We start from the raw sequence: 16090 nt of genomic DNA on the forward strand, positions 1-16090 counted from the left end.
TTTTACGGTTACAGAAGTCAACAAATGAGAGCACCTGGGGAGTGGGAGTGGAGCTAGGCACTGCAGGACCTGGATTAACCTCTACATCACCAGAGGAACAGAGGAGAAGTAGGATAAGGGTACTGCTAAAGGCTATACGAACTGGCCGTCTAGCACGTTCGGAACAGAGAGTAGAAGGAGCAGGTTTCTGGGAACGATAGCATAGATTCAAGGCATAGTGTACAGACAAAGGTAAGGTAGGATGTGAGTACATTGGAGGTAAACCTAGGCATTGAGTAATGATGAGAGAGATATAGTCTCTAGAGACTTTTAAACCAGGTAATGTCATCGCATATGTAGGATGTGGAACAACGTGGTTGGTTAAGGCATATTGAGCAGTGCTAGAGACTCTACAGTGAAATAAGACAGTAATCACTAACCAGGACAGTAATGGATGATGCATATTGATATTAGAGAGAGGCATGCGTAGCCAAGTGAACATATGGGTCCAGTGAGTGGTTGGGCTGGCTGGGGACACGGCGATTCAGACAGTTAGCAGGCCGGTGCTAACAAGCTAGCAGTTAGTAGGCCAGAGCTAACAAGCTAGCAGTTAGCAGACCGGGTTAGCAAGCAAGAAGTTAGCAGACCGGGTTAGCAAGCAAGCTAGCAGTTAGCAGACCGGGTTAGCAAGCAAGCTAGCAGTTAGCAGACCGGGTTAGCAAGCAAGCTAACAGTTAGCAGACCGGGGCAAGCAAGCTAGCAGTTAGCAGACCGGGGCAAGCAAGCTAGCAGTTAGCAGACCGGGGCAAGCAAGCTAGCAGTTAGCAGACCGGGGCTAGCAAGCTAGCAGTTAGCAGACCGGGGCTAGCAAGCTAGCAGTTAGCAGACCGGGGCTAGCAAGCTAGCAGTTAGCAGACCGGGGCTAGCAAGCTAGCAGTTAGCAGACCGGGGCTAGCAAGCTAGCAGTTAGCAGATCGGGACTAGCAAGCTAGCAGTTAGCAGAAGAGCCTTTGGGGGATGTCGCGATGGTGGTAAGTCTGTTTTTGCCTCTTCGTGAGGAGTCGTGGATTAGTAGGGTTCCAAAAAGCTCTAGGTAGCTAGCACGCCGCAGTTAGCAGAATGGGCCTTCAGCGGACGTCGCGCCTGAGGGGCCTATTGGAATCCTCGGGCAGAATATGTCGGTATTAGGGGGCAGTAGAAGGGGTCTGGATATTGTAGCCCAGGAGTGGGTTTCGGTGGTAGCCCAGGAGCCCTAGCCGGGCTAGCTTCAGGCTAATTGCGAAGATCCAGATGAATATGTTCAGAGTTTGCGGTAGGAATCCGGGGATTTGGAAAGAAAAACAAAAAGGTCCGTTATGCTCTGGTTTGAGTCACGTTGTACGAACTGGCGAGAGCTTTCCATGCTAAAGGTTAGCTGATGACCGCTAGCAGTGGTTTGCTGACTGATAGCTGGTAGGTAGTTAGCTGGCTAGCTTCAGTTGAGGGATTCCAGATCCGAAGTAAATAGAAATACTTTAGAAAAAAAAAACAGATCCATGCCACATTGGGTGAGGCGGGTTGCAGGAGAGTATTTAGAAGTTGAGGTTTAGGAAAATATTTTTAAAAGATATGCGAAGAAAAAGATATAAAAAGATATATAGAAGGGACACAACAAGACAAAGACGTCTGACTGCTACGCCATCTTGGATTTTTTAGGGAGCGGGTCTAAAATATTAATAATTTGTTCTTAACTGACTTGCCTAGTTAAATAAAAGTTCAGTAAAAAAAAAAATAATGACGAATCGTGTACAGCCAAAATCTGACAATAGAAATGTATATCCATCTCTGTCACATTATAAAACCGCTCGCATCAGGTGCGCATTTGAGAATGGTGTTCTCACGTAATAGCATTTTGGAATGTTCACGCATATGGCCGAGACGAGTGAACACATTGTCGAGTTAGGAATGGGAATTATTCATAGTTTATCAAGCTGAATGTTCATCAGCCTCATCTTTGTGTTTAAACATTTTAGTATGGAACCACTGTTTTATGCATTTGACATTTTTCTGGCCCATTGTCCCGCAACTGTCCCAAAGTCTGTTGTGAAGTGTCCCAGACATATTTTTGAACGTCCCCGGGAAGATAAAAAATTTGAGCCCTGGTTGTATGTGATCCAGAATCTGATTCCACCAACATGCACAAGGTGAAGGTAAAATGGCCAAAATACACACACCTACAGTATGTATATGTGTATAGTTACTTAGCTAAGTTAGCAAACAGTAAAATTATTTGATTTCCCCCCCACTGTAACACAGTAGTATGTTAGCCAGCAGTACACAATATGGGTTTCAGTAGATAAACTAAAGTTAGCTAGGTGGCTTGCACGAAAAATAACTTACTTAGCTAGGCACCGTATTTGTCATCTGCCCTCTTGGTGCTGGCATCGGCTGTAGCTGAGCTACTAACGTTAGCTAAATCCAACTCTTTGTTTCGAATCCTCATCGCTATATTCCGGTTGAAACATGGATGTCACCATATAGCTAATAGATGTTCCATCGTCTAATTTGTGTTGATGAGAGGAATCACTTGAAGCCATTGCTTCTGGTCAGTTCTTTCAGTTGTGCCCAAAGGATTGTTATTAGTGTCCACCTCCTTTTCAAAAAAGCCCGCCTTGGGGGACGGACGGGGGCCAGAGAACAAGGACCATCCCAAGTTGTAGTGTTTCAGGGACTGGAAAAAATGTGTCTGCTTGTATATTTAGCAATGAATCCAGTGATAGGAACATCGTTGAAAGACGTCCAATGGCTTTATCGAACAAGGACAACCATATCTACACCCGTAAAAACGTATAGTCCGATCAGTTAACATAGAGCCTTCACGAAATGCCACAAAGAAGGACTACATGTATTTTTACATTTCTAAATTCCTCTTTAAGCGACCCTCTTACTCCCCAGCATGCATCCGATTCTATTCGCCCTCATCACAGGTGTTATCTGTCTTCAATCAAAACTTTGATATGTTGAATCAGACGTACACAGAAACTATGAGAGAAATACAGTATGTATATAGTTTTATTACGCATTGATTAGAATACAGATAGCAGAATGAAACAAAGCACAATTTGTTATCGGTGTAGAGGGCTTATAAATTGTAAATAAGAATTTGTTCTTAACTGACTTAGCCTAGTTAAAAAAATAAATGTATTTGTTCTATTCAGTTACATAATAAATACATAGCAAACATAACTCCACTAAAAGTTCATTAAATATCTCCATAAATCAGTGCAATAAACAGATAAAGTGCTTCATTCAAAAGGGAAAAGTATAACTGCTAACCTAAATACTAATCGGAAGTGATTCATAACAAAGCATTTGATAAAAAAGGGAAAGCAATATGATAACATTATATCACATTTCCCTGAGATTTAACTCACAGTCAATTGTTATACTCCTTTATGCTATAATACATGTTGTTGACCACTGCAATTGTTTTTAATGTTTTGTCCCTGTCTTTGCTCTTGTATTGTATGTTCACACTGCTCTCGCAAAAGAGGTTCATCAAAGGTCTTTTCCTGGTTAAACAAAGGTTAACTATATTAAATAAAATAAATACTCTATAATCTCTACTACTTGGAACATTCTCCCTCAATACTACTATATGTAACTGTGCAACATCTAACACAAAACTGCAGTACCCCTATCCGACTCCTACTCCTATTTTAGCTGCGACTGCTACCATTAAGAGACAGTCAGTAGTAAGACCTCACACTGGAGTTTATTGGTTATGTTGCTGGATTGTTGCTGGATTCTCTATAGACAGAAATGTGTCAAAGAATTTGTCGTATTTGAGCTCTTTCTCCAGCATGTCAGGAATCTGTGAAGTTGGAGTCAGAAGGTACAGAAACACATCTTTAGTTATCCACCAACAGGAATGTCATTGATATGATATAAAATGAAAACAAAGTGTTGGTTCCTTTTGTGCCCTCGATGTTCCTCTTCATCGTCAACAAGATTATGTTAATTTACCTGCATGTCATCGCCTGGTTGTCTTCCCTCAGTCTTGGACTCCGTGTTCACAAATGCCACAAAATGGATCAGAGTGTAAATTCTAAAGGAACAAAATAATAATAATGTAATAGCAATAAAATGGGGACGATTTCATGGGTTAATTTATCATAATATAAAGGCAAACTAAATTACTTTAAGAAAATAGTATTTTGAAAATGTGGTTTAGAATTTGGTGATCCTGCCTATAAATAAATACATAAATAATTGAAGAACATGGCAAAGAATTGGATCAGCAGTAAGGATGCAAATCCCAAAAGGAACATCAGTCCTATTGGATCGATAAATAGATACTCCCTAGTCTGAGTCAGATTGAGATTGGATTTTGGGATTCTGATGGTGACTGAGGTTCCGATGGCCTGAAGAGTGAACGTTGCCACCAGCCACATGGCATTGCAGATGAAAAAGATAAAAGTCGCCTGTATGAAGAGGAGATGAGTTTCATTTAAAGGGATATGAACAAGACAGGCAAGCATGCACAAACAGTGGATTTCTCCGACTAGTGATAGTTTAGTGCTATTGAATCAATCTCTTTAATACCAGAGACAGACATAAAGTTCTTCACCTTCTACTTGATGCTAATATCATGTACATTGAAATGAAAAGACAGCATACAGCCATAGCCATAGCCGCAGGGAAGTAGGAGTGTTGCAGCACCCCCTGATAAATTGAAATAATTTTGCTAAAATAAAAAAATACATTTTCCAAAAATGTGACTCGTTTCAGGAAACAAGGCGTATGTTGCGCATCATTACTTCACAGGAAGTCATGTTGCGCATCATTACTAAAATGTGTTTTGTGGCAGAAATGCCTTCTGGAATATGAACTGTATATTACTATATATTTTACCTCTTGGGGATGTCATTCGAAAACATAATGTTAAATTTCACTGCTATGCAGACGACACACAGCTGTACATTTCAATGAAACATGGTGAAGCCCCAAAATTGCCCTCGCTAGAAGCCTGTGTTTCAGACATAAAGAAGTGGATGGCTGCAAACTTTCTACTTTTAAACTCGGACAAAACAGAGATGCTTGTTCTAGGTCCCAAGAAACAAAGAGATCTTCTGTTGAATCTGACAATTAATCTGGATGGTTGTACAGTCGTCTCAAATAAAACTGTGAAGGACCTCGGCGTTACTCTGGACCCTGATCTCTCTTTTGAAGAACATATCAAGACTGTTTCAAGGACAGCTTTTTTCCATCTACGTAACATTGCAAAAATCAGAAATTTTCTGTCCAAAAATGACGCAGAAAAATTAATCCATGCTTTTGTTACTTCTAGGCTGGACTACTGCAATGCTCTACTTTCCGGCTACCCAGATAAAGCACTAAATAAACTTCAGTTAGTGCTAAATACGGCTGCTAGAATCCTGACTAGAACCAAAAAATTTGATCATATTACTCCAGTGTTAGCCTCCCTACACTGGCTTCCTGTTAAGGCAAGGGGCTGATTTCAAGGTTTTACTGCTAACCTACAAAGCATTACATGGGCTTGCTCCTACCTATCTTTCCGATTTGGTCCTGCCGTACATACCTACACGTACGCTACGGTCACAAGACGCAGGCCTCCTAATTGTCCCTAGAATTTCTAAGCAAACGGCTGGAGGTAGGGCTTTCTCCTATAGAGCTCCATTTTTATGGAATGGTCTGCCTACCAATGTGAGAGACGCAGACTCAGTCTCAACCTTTAAGTCTTTACTGAAGACTTATCTCTTCAGTAGGTCCTATGATTAAGTATAGTCTGGCCCAGGAGTGTGAAGGTGAACGGAAAGGCTGGAGCAACGAACCGCCCTTGCTGTCTCTGCCTTGCCGGTTCCCCTCTTTCCACTGGGATTCTCTGCCTCTAACCCTTTTACAGAGGCTGAGTCACTGGCCTACTGGTGTTCTTCCATGCCGTCCATGGGAGGGGTGCGTCACTTGAGTGGGTTGAGTCACTGACGTGGTCTTCCTGTCTGGGTTGGCGCCCCCCCCCTTGGGTTGTGCCATGGCGGAGATCGTTGTGGGCTATACTCGGCCTTGTCTTAGGACGGTAAGTTGGTGGTTGGAGACATCCCTCTAGTGGTGTGGGGGCTGTGCTTTGGCAAAGTGGGTGGGGTTATATCCTGCCTGTTTGGCCCTGTCCGGGGGTATCATCGGATGGGGCCACAGTGTCTTCTGATCCCTCCTGTCTCAGCCTCCAGTATTTATGCTGCAGTAGTTTATGTGTCGGGGGGCTAGGGTCAGTCTGTTACATCTGGAGTATTCTCTTGTCTTATCCGGTGTCCTGTGTGAATGTAAATATGCTCTCTCTAATTCTCTCTTTCTCTCTTTCTGTCTTTCTCTCGGAGGACCTGAGCCCTAGGACCATGCCTCAGGACTACCTGGTATGATGACTCCTTGCTGTCCCCAGTCCACCTGGCCGTGCTGCTGCTCCAGTTTCAACTGTTCTGCCTGCGGCTATGGAACCCTGACCTGTTCACCGGACGTGCTTGTTGCACCCTCGACAACTACTATGATTATTATTATTTGACCATGCTGGTCATTTATGAACATTTTAACATTTTGACCATGTTCTGTTTTAATATCCACCCTGCACAGCCAGAAGAGGACTGGCCACCCCTCATAGCCTGGTTCTTCTCTAGGTTTCTTCCTAGGTTTTTGGCCTTTCTAGGGAGTTTTTCCTAGGGAGTTTTTCCTAGCCACCGTGCTTCTTTCACATGCTTTGCTTGCTGTTTGGGGTTTTAGGCTGGGTTTCTGTACAGCACTTTGAGAATATCAGCTGATGTACGAAGGGCTATATAAAAATAAATTTGATTTGATTTGATTTGATTTAATGTGCCTTAATAACAAACTTTTATGCATTCTGTAAATACGAAGAAAGTTGTTAAATTACGAGCCTAGTTGGTTTAGCCACGGAAAAAGACAGGGAACCTTCCCGCTAGCCGTGATTGGCTGAGATAATGTATGGGCAGGACATGCCGAGAGATGAGTTCAGATTGGTCTGCCATGTAGCAGACCAATCCTCCCTGACCAAGGCCCTTTTCCAACAATTGCTCAGTTTCGCCAGGCAGCCAGCTCCAGGAAGAGTCTTGGTGGTTCCAAACTTCTTCCATTTATGAAGAATGGAGGCCACTGTGTTCTTGGGGACCTTCAATGCTGCAGACATTTTTTTATACCCTTCCCCAGATCTGTGCCTCGTCACAATCCTGTCTCAGAGCTCTACGGACAATTCCTACGACCTCATGGCTTAGTTTTTGATCTGTCAACTGTGGGATCTTATATAGACAGATGTGTGCCTTTCCAAATCATGTCCAATCAATTGAATTTACCACAGGTGGACTCCAATCAAGTTGTAGAAAAATCTCAAGGATGATCAATGGAAACAGGATTCACCTGAGCTCAATTTCGAGTCTCATAGTAAAGGGTCTGAATACTTATTTAAATAAGGTATTTCCAATTTTTATTTGTAATACATTTTTATGTATATTGCTATTAACATTGTACAATCTGTGTGTCTCTTTATTGGCCTGGGCTAATGTTCAAGACCCAGGCCCAGTTTCCCAAAAGCATCTTGCTGTCAGTTTGTCACTGTCAGAATAGCCACTCATTTCTGTCATTTGTGTGGTATTAAAAAAGATCATGCTAACATCTTATTTCATGTAAATGTTGAAATGCATTTATAATAGGCCCATTTCTTCCCAGACTTTGCAACAACAAAAAAGCCCATATGTGGAAATCCTAAAAACGTACCTTCTAAACTGTATGCCACAACACAAATGTGATTATAGATGCATGCAATGCTTTATCATAAAGGGGATTCCCCCCCCAGCACCGCACACTAAAAATAGGGGTTATGCATACAGCATACCTTGTTTCTCAGTTCCTTTAGGTCATTTGTGATTTTCTTCTGTTTTTCTTTATCCTCAGCTAGAGGTTCCAAATAGAGCTTCTGGAGCTCTCTCCAAAAGTCCTCCTCTCCCTGGAGCACACCAAGAGACACTTATTAAATAGTCAAGTCAGATATCTACAGTGTATAGTGAAACATATGTGATTCTGGATATAGTGACATACCAACAACGTGAAGCGGTTAGACAACTTTAAATGTATCTTGTAACTTTTATGTCATTCATAATATTATGTTGGTAATAATATACCTTCCCAAGAAAATCTTCATTTAGAGGGAAATCATAGGACTTATTCTGCAGTTGTGTTACCCAGTCTGTAGATACAAACAATCAAATAAAATATCAGTTATCACGTGCCAAATACAACTGGTGTAAACTTTACAGAGAAATGTTTGGTTATGAACCTTTCCCAACGATGCAGTTAAAAAAAAGGATAAAATAAAATAAAATGGTAACTTCCACAAGAGAAACAAAATAAAATACACTAAAACGGCGCTATATACAGGGAGTATCAGTACCAGTACAATGAAGAGGGGACATAGTTAGCACAGTGTGCAGAGTAACGGTTACTAGGTGAAGTCTAAATGTGCGTGTTATTTTCTCACGTTTGTAAGATAATATCATAATGTCTTCATCTTAAAGTCACAAAGTGGAAAGATTGTAATAGATCTATTCAAAAATATACTCAGTTTGTTCAGTAGACTGATGAGAACGGAATTCCACATTCCTAGATTGAAATAAATCAAACATTATTTGTTGTGCATTCCACACAACTTTCTCGATACACACATCAAAATAGGAGAAAATGAAAAATACACACTTTAAGAGAAAGATTTAAAGACGTTAGATAGAAATATATTGTATATGCAAATAATGAAACACTCCCGAAAAAGATCCTTGTGGAATGCCACATATAGCCTTGGAGTATAAGGACTTATCATTGAGGTGCACAAAGTGGTACCTGTCAAAAAACTACAGATCCAAATACTATGCTTAGCGTTTACACAGAATGATCCGACGTGTGATAGCACACCATAGGATATATTCTTGCCTTTTATCTCTAGTGTTATATTGTAAAAAGTGTTATGAATGTACATTAAACACATTTTATTCCATTTGACCATAGGACTCCAGACACTCAAAATGTAAATACCTGCTATTGTCTTGAGAGATCAGATTAGGGTTCACCTTTGGCTCATTAGCCAACACAACAGTTTCTGGCACCTGACCATTCTGGTCTGCTACTTTGCCACTGTCCCAGCAGAGAAACTTGCAGCACTTGGCCTGTAGGATGCGCTGTGTGATGGCCTTGGTTGGTGGCGCAGCGACTTGGACACCTGTCTCCCGAGTGCCCCAGGACACATTGTTCATGTTGACCATGGAGTAGATGGTCAGCAGGAGGTAGCCACTGGGGATTGAGATGAAGTAGAGGAGGCCGTAGACGACCAGATGGAACTCCTTGGGGTGGAATGCTGCTGTGATGATGTTCATCAGCACCAGGCTTATGATAAACAGGCCGCTAGGAGTCCAAATGGTTTGCTGCTCAACCATAGCACCTGAGATGAACAGAGATAGTTAACATAATGACAAAGAATTGACGTTTTGTATTTAATGAATGTCCAAGTTTGATATTGCCCATTACGTTGACCGGTTAGTCCGTAACTCTGAGGTTTGTATTCTTGAGGTTTTAATTTATGTTGATGGCGATGAAGTCTAGTGTCATCATTTACCTATGATGGACAATGCCGTTCCTATCATGAGGAAAGCGTACAAGAGACTCATGACAGCTGCTATGGCGATCTGTGTGTCCGATTTCAGCTTGAAGCAGACCAACAGGTACACCACAGGGGGCACTGTTGCAAGGACCAAAGCAACGTTGGGATTGATGTCTAGGATGAATGACAAGCTTCCTGAAAAAGAGAAAGGACCAGATTTATTATGAACGATATTCATCTTCCTTCAGTTTACAAAATGTTTGTATCCTGTTACATCCCAACAACAAACTACCCCAAAGCTAGAGCGGTATGTGGCCCCTGACAGACAGGTTGCCGTGGATACCTGAGATCATTAGGCAGATTGTAGCCGGGCCTAGAATGGAGGCGGCCATGCTGAGAATCTGGTAGAGGATGAAGGGTTTGGAGATAGAGCTGTTCCTCTGGGAGGTCAGAGACCCTGAGCCCAGCAGATCGATGGTGTTGGCCATGGTGGAGGGCCCCCAGCGCCGCCTCTGGTTATAGAACTCCTTGAAGTCCTGGGGGGCGTTGGTGTAGGCGTCAGACGCAGCATTGTTCTCCACCCTCCAGCCCTGCTGCAGAAGGAGAGTGCACAGCCAGCGGTCTTCACCTGTGAGAGCAGAGGGAGGAACTGTAGACGAGAGAGGACTACACAGACAAGCAGCTGTGTTCTTCGAATGAGTGTTGTCCAGCAATAAAGATTTACCTTGATCATACTGTATGTAGTGGCTAGCCTCCGTGGCCTTAGTGGTGTATCTCTTCATGACGTTGTCGTCCATGAGGGCTGCACCCCTGAACAGACTGAAGCAGCCGGGGCTGCAGAGCACGCTACCAAACACGTGCTCTGCAGTCTTCTGAAGCCAGTGGCCCACCGCGTACTCAAACTTCTGATACCATACCATAGGACCTGGGGCAATATAACAGAATGATCCGACGTGTGATAGCACACCATAGGATATATTCTTGCCTTTTATCTCTAGTGTTATATTGTAAAAAGTGTTATGAATGTACATTAAACACATTTTATTCCATTTGATCATAGGACCTGAGTAGATATCTGTATAATAGGGGCCATAAATGATGTATATTATACCCTAACTGTACTTATAGTGTTCACATACAATATTGTTTTAGGACCGGGTACATATAGTGGAAAAAGCAGGTACCATTGCACTCAAACTTGAACTTAAATAGTCTTGGTTGGTGAGTACATCCAATAAACAATTAAACCACAAAGATGATCCGGGTACGATGTTCAGTTGTGGCTGTCTATCAGATATGACAACTCCCTAACAATCATTTGATCCTTATTACGATTCACACGAAAGCTTTATATACCTGTGCCTGTTGGGTGAATCCTCCCACATGCCGCACCCACACGTGGATAACGTTTCAGTCGATCTATTAGGAGCATTACAGCAGAGGGCTGGAAGTCGGTGTCCCCATCCAAAGCCAGTAGATAGGTATTGTCCTTCTCTTTCTAACAGAATACAAGAGTGTCAGTCCCATTTCCTTTATAAGAAGTAATGTAACAATTTATCCAAGTATGATGCTAGAATTATAAAAAATTATTGTTTATGCTGTTTACCATCATCTTTTCCCTCAGCTCGCTCTCATCTTCACCCTGATCAAACTTCTTGAAATACTTCCTGGTGAGTCGCCAGCCGAGAATGTAGTACAAGTACATAATCTGAAACAGTGAGTGAACTAATTAAGTCTGTGGTTTCATGTCTAATTCAACTTCATCATCCAACTTTAATTCAAGTATATCACTTTCAATGATATCATAGCTTCGTGATAGTACAATCAAAATTGAAATAGTGTTAGACCTTTCACAGACACATGGTAAACTGTATATTGACAGCATTGTCTCACCTGAGACCATCTCTTCTTGTGGCGGATCAGTAGCTTGTCCTTAAAGTGCACCATCAGCAGGTTGCCCTTAGGGAGGGTGTACTCCAGTCGACCTCCGTAAGGGGTGTGCAGGATCCTCTGGCATGGAAGGGGTGGGCTCTCTTTGAAGATGGATGAATCCTCCTCATTGAAGATACTGAGGTTCAAAGGATGAAATGAGGGAAAGTTGATGTACATTATTATTCTCACCCGTACTGTTAAATCTGCAGTGTACTCTGGTTTAGCAGTGCTGGGATTGAGTTTCATTAGCACACTGAGCACCCCAGCAGTAGGGACCAAACTCACTGCTTTGACACATGCAGGTATTTTTCACTACACCAAATGCCGTTAGGCCTCAACCCAGCACCTGTCTGCTGTCAGAGGAGATGTCAACTGTGCACGTTCCCTGAAGTGACAATTACCCTGATGACATTGTCATGGAAAGTCCCATTAGGTTTTTATGCTTACTTTAGACTCAACTTTTAACCCTTTTTTAAACATATTTTTCCCTACTGTCTGAGTTTGTTTTCTACTTGGACAAAAATGACATTCCTGATAAGAGTTATTAAAATCATTAATTTGGCCATCATTCCAGTTCTTCAGATTTTTTTTTAAATCAGGCACACACTTCAACAAACAATGACATTGATGGGGATTTGTTACAAATGGTGGAGAATGTGGGTAGAGCATCCCCTGGTGGTTTTCAGAGGAATATGTGGTTTCTTTTTTTAAGTTAATCTTGATAAATGTCTCGTTCTTTCTAGCACATCGATATTATAGCATACGTACCATGTATTCATTTCTTTACAGATTAAACATTACATCAAGTATATATGCAGTTCATTTTGTGCATATTGGATCATCATTTGTGAACATTTGTTGCACTGCTTACTTGTAAACAACTCGGATAACGTCCACCAGGTCCTCTGCGTATTTGTTCACATGCCGTTCTTTACTACCTTTCACGTCTTTAAAAGCATCATCAACGTAAATGTGAGACTCGAAGCTCACATCATCGTTGGAGTTATTCCTTGGCCTGTATTTGTCCAGCCTGGTAAAGAAACAAATAAAAAAGACATCATTTGCGTGAAAAAGCTGCTAACTCTGCCAATTGTGTCGTTTCTCAATCATGTAAAAACGTCAGACTGTACCTGAACATTGAGATGATCATTTTCATCATTTCGTCATTGTTCTCATGCCACATTGTTGCACACAGGTAAACTGTGACTGGGTCAGTTTGTCTGTGGCTGGAGAAAACGTTACAATCGTAATTTGGCACTCCATCTCATGCACATTCATACAAAAGTCTCCCACCCTCCACAGAATTTGCAATAATCTTACAATTTTTTCTTCCTCTGAATCTCAAAACGCGTGTTGAGCAGCATGGACTGTTCCAGAAAGGCCCCCTCGTACATCCTCCGCACAAACAGATTCTGTGTCCTCTCGATGCGCTGAAGCTGGAGGAACCAGATGTGCATTGTGCACAGAATCCAACCCAACAACCAGCAGAGTGCAGAGCCTCCCAAGAGGCCCATTTCTGTTAGGTCGGTCATGTCCTGGGGACAGAGGGTATGGGTGATGTCCCTGACTAGCCTCTCAAACCAGACAGTATCGCTGCTTAGGCCCCTGCCATATGTGATGTCATGGCAGTACTCTGTGATGGTGTAGTTAGCACCTCTGGGGTCACTTGAATTCTGGAAGAAGATAATGACAGGAGCAACGAACGCTGCCAGAACACCTAACGAGGCCAGGTACATGGGTAACAGGAAGCTTCGCCGCATGACGTGCATTTTGCAAGCCACCACCACGAACCAATGGCACAGAGCGGAGGATGGTCACCAAGATCAGGATCACCAACCCCACATCCCCTGGAACTGATGTCACAGATGACCAGACTCTGCCAGACAGAGGGACGTATGCCCCCACCACGGCTGCAGTGACAAGAATCCGGACCAGACTGGAGAGGATGCTCACCACATTCCTGGATCTCGCTATGTCTTCGCATATACTGTTCAGGAAGGAGCTTTTGAAGAGGGTGCTGTAGTTCTCCCACCAGTTCAGCGAGACAAAGATGGTCCCCACTATTGCCAGTCCGATCCAGACATTCATCCCCCTATCTTCCTTCAACAGCAGGTAACTGAGGATGAAGAGCACGTAGCCTGACACTATGAGGACTAATGAGATGATTGGGGGCACTATGAATTGCTTCGTCTCCCTCGCAATGCACTGAGCGGCCACCTGGAAGATGGAGGACAGGATGCTGATGCTGTTCAGCATCATCACATTGGTCACGATGCCGAAGAATGGCATGGTAACAATGGTGAGAACCGCTTTCCCCAGCGACACCAGGAATTCGACACACAGCACCTGGAATATTGTACATTATCAGAATTACAATAGTATCATTAAATGCAAGCAAATGTAATGCTAAAGGATGAAAAACATTCTGAGGGAAGCTAATATAATATAACCCATTCTGTTCCGGAAATACAACGATCTGTCCTTAACCCACTAAGGTCGATGTCCACGTCCTGCGGAAATCTAATTAGCATAATAAAACAATTCCCATAAAAATCTGTCAGTTTAAACTAGAGATACAGTTCTGTTTTTTTGCTGTGTATGCGTCTCAATCCACCGCATCCACCGATATTGCTCTTACGCATCTGCGGTGAAAGGTGGCAGAGCTAGAGCTGTGTTTGTCAGACCATTAGACATCCCAAAAATCTAGAGACTCGTGTGAAGGTAACTGGTACTGGATTAAAACATTTATGGAAGTATGGAGGAAGTTTTGTGCCTACCCAAATAAGTAGGTTAAATATGTGTAATATATACAGTTGAAGTCAGAAGTTTACATACACCTCACCTCGCGTGTGCGAGCAAGGAGGCCTACAAACCTGATTCAGTTACACCAGCTCTGTCAGTAGGAATGGGCCAAAATTCACCCAACTTATTGTGGGACGCTTGTGGAAGGCTACCTGAAACATTTGACCCAAGTTAAACAATTTAAAGGAAATGCTACCAAATACTAATTGAGTATATGTAAACTTCTGACCCACTGGGAATGTGATGAATGAAATAAAAGCTGAAATAAATCATTCTCTTTACTATTATTGTGACATTTCACATTCTTAAAATATTGTGGTGATCCTAACTGACCTAAGACAGGGAATTTTTACTAGGATTAAATGTCAGGAATTGTGAAAAACTGAGTTTAAATGTATTTGGCTAAGGTGTATGTAAACTTCCAACTTGAACTGTATATATAGTACCAGTCAAAAGTTTGGACACACCTACTCATTCAAGGGTTTTTCTTAATTTTTTAAATGTTCTACATTGTAGAATAATAGTGAAGATATCAAAACTAGGAAATAACACATGGAGTCATGTAGTAACCCCCCAAAAATGAACAAATCTAAATATATTTTATATTTGAGATTCTTCAAATCAGCCACCCTTTGACTTGATGACAGCTTTGCACAATCTTGGCATTCTCACAACCAGCTTAGTGAGGTAGTCACCTGGAATGCATTTCAATTAACAAGTGTGCCTTGTTAATTTGTGGAATTTCTTTCTTTCTTAATGCGTTTGAGCCAATCAATTGTGTTGGGACAAGATTTCAAGATCTTTAAACTTTTTCAAGTGCAGTCGCAAAAACCATCCAGAGCTTTGATGAAACTGGCTTTCATGAGGACCGCCATGGGAAAGGAAGACTCAGAGTTACCTCTGTTGCAGAGGATAAGTTCATTAGAGTTAACTGCACCTCAGCTTGCAGCCCAAATAAATGCTTCACAGAGTTCAAGTAACAGACAGATCTCAACATCAACTTTTCAGATTAGATTGTGGGAATCAGGCCTTCATGGTCGAATTGCTGCAAAGATACCACTACTAAAGGACACCAATAAGAAGAAGAATCTTGCTTAGGCCAAGAAACACTAGCAATGGACAATCAACTGGTGGAAATCTGTCCTTTGGTGTGATGAGTCCAAATGTAAGATTTTTGGTTCCAACCGCGTGTCTTTGTGAGACGCAGAGTAGGCGAACGGATGATCTCTGCATGTGTGGTTCCCACCATGAAGCATGGAGGAGGAGGTGTACTGATGTGGGGGTTCTTTGCTGGTGGCAGTCTGTGATTTATTTAGAATTCAAGGCACACCAGCATGGCTACCACAGCCTTCTGCAGCAATACGCCATCCGATCTGGTTTGTGCTTAGTGGGTCTATCATTTGTTTTTCAACAGGAAAATGACCCAACACACCTTCAGGCTGCCTAAGGGCTATTTGACCAAGAAGGAGAGTAATGGTGCTGCATCAGATGACCTGGCCTCTACAATCACAGGACATCAAACCAATTGAGATGGTTTGGGATGAGTTGGACCGCAGAGTGGTGGAAAAGCAGCCAACAAGTGCTCAGCATATGTGGGAACTCCATCAAGATTGTTGGAAAAGCATTCCAGGTGAAGCTGATTGAGAGAATGCCAAGAGTGTGCAAAGCTATCATCAAGGCAGAGAGGCTACTTTAAAGAATCTAAAATAAAACATAAGTTTTGATTTGTTT

At 42.3% G+C, this 16090-nt stretch overlaps 1 protein-coding gene across 1 annotated transcript; it reads right to left on the bottom strand.

The window, feature by feature from the left end:
* Positions 1-9017: 9017 nt before the first annotated feature.
* On the bottom strand, positions 9018-13846 carry LOC106595621 (chitin synthase chs-1). The gene is made up of 10 exons (XM_045693686.1): positions 13349-13846; positions 12878-13230; positions 12429-12587; positions 11519-11693; positions 11232-11333; positions 10982-11123; positions 10350-10550; positions 9969-10253; positions 9641-9820; positions 9018-9466 (listed from the first exon to the last, which is right to left on the bottom strand). The coding sequence occupies exons 1-10, from the start codon at positions 13844-13846 to the stop codon at positions 9018-9020; spliced, it is 2544 nt and encodes an 847-aa protein (XP_045549642.1).
* Positions 13847-16090: the final 2244 nt, after the last annotated feature.

This window comes from Salmo salar, chromosome ssa14 (assembly GCF_905237065.1).
Source record: "Salmo salar chromosome ssa14, Ssal_v3.1, whole genome shotgun sequence".
Classification (NCBI taxonomy): Eukaryota; Metazoa; Chordata; class Actinopteri; order Salmoniformes; family Salmonidae; genus Salmo; species Salmo salar.

What these genes read in the sequence shown, in the direction of transcription:
- LOC106595621 (XM_045693686.1), bottom strand. Translation starts at nt 13,846, where the DNA reads ATGCCATTCTTCGGCATCGTGACCAATGTGATGATGCTGAACAGCATC. An exon ending in ATTCAGAGGAAGAAAAAATT is followed by an intron (nt 12,588 to 12,877) that starts GTAAGATTATTG and finishes TTTCTTTACCAG; the next exon opens with GCTGGACAAATACAGGCCAA. An exon ending in GTTATCCGAGTTGTTTACAA is followed by an intron (nt 11,694 to 12,428) that starts GTAAGCAGTGCA and finishes TTTGAACCTCAG; the next exon opens with TATCTTCAATGAGGAGGATT.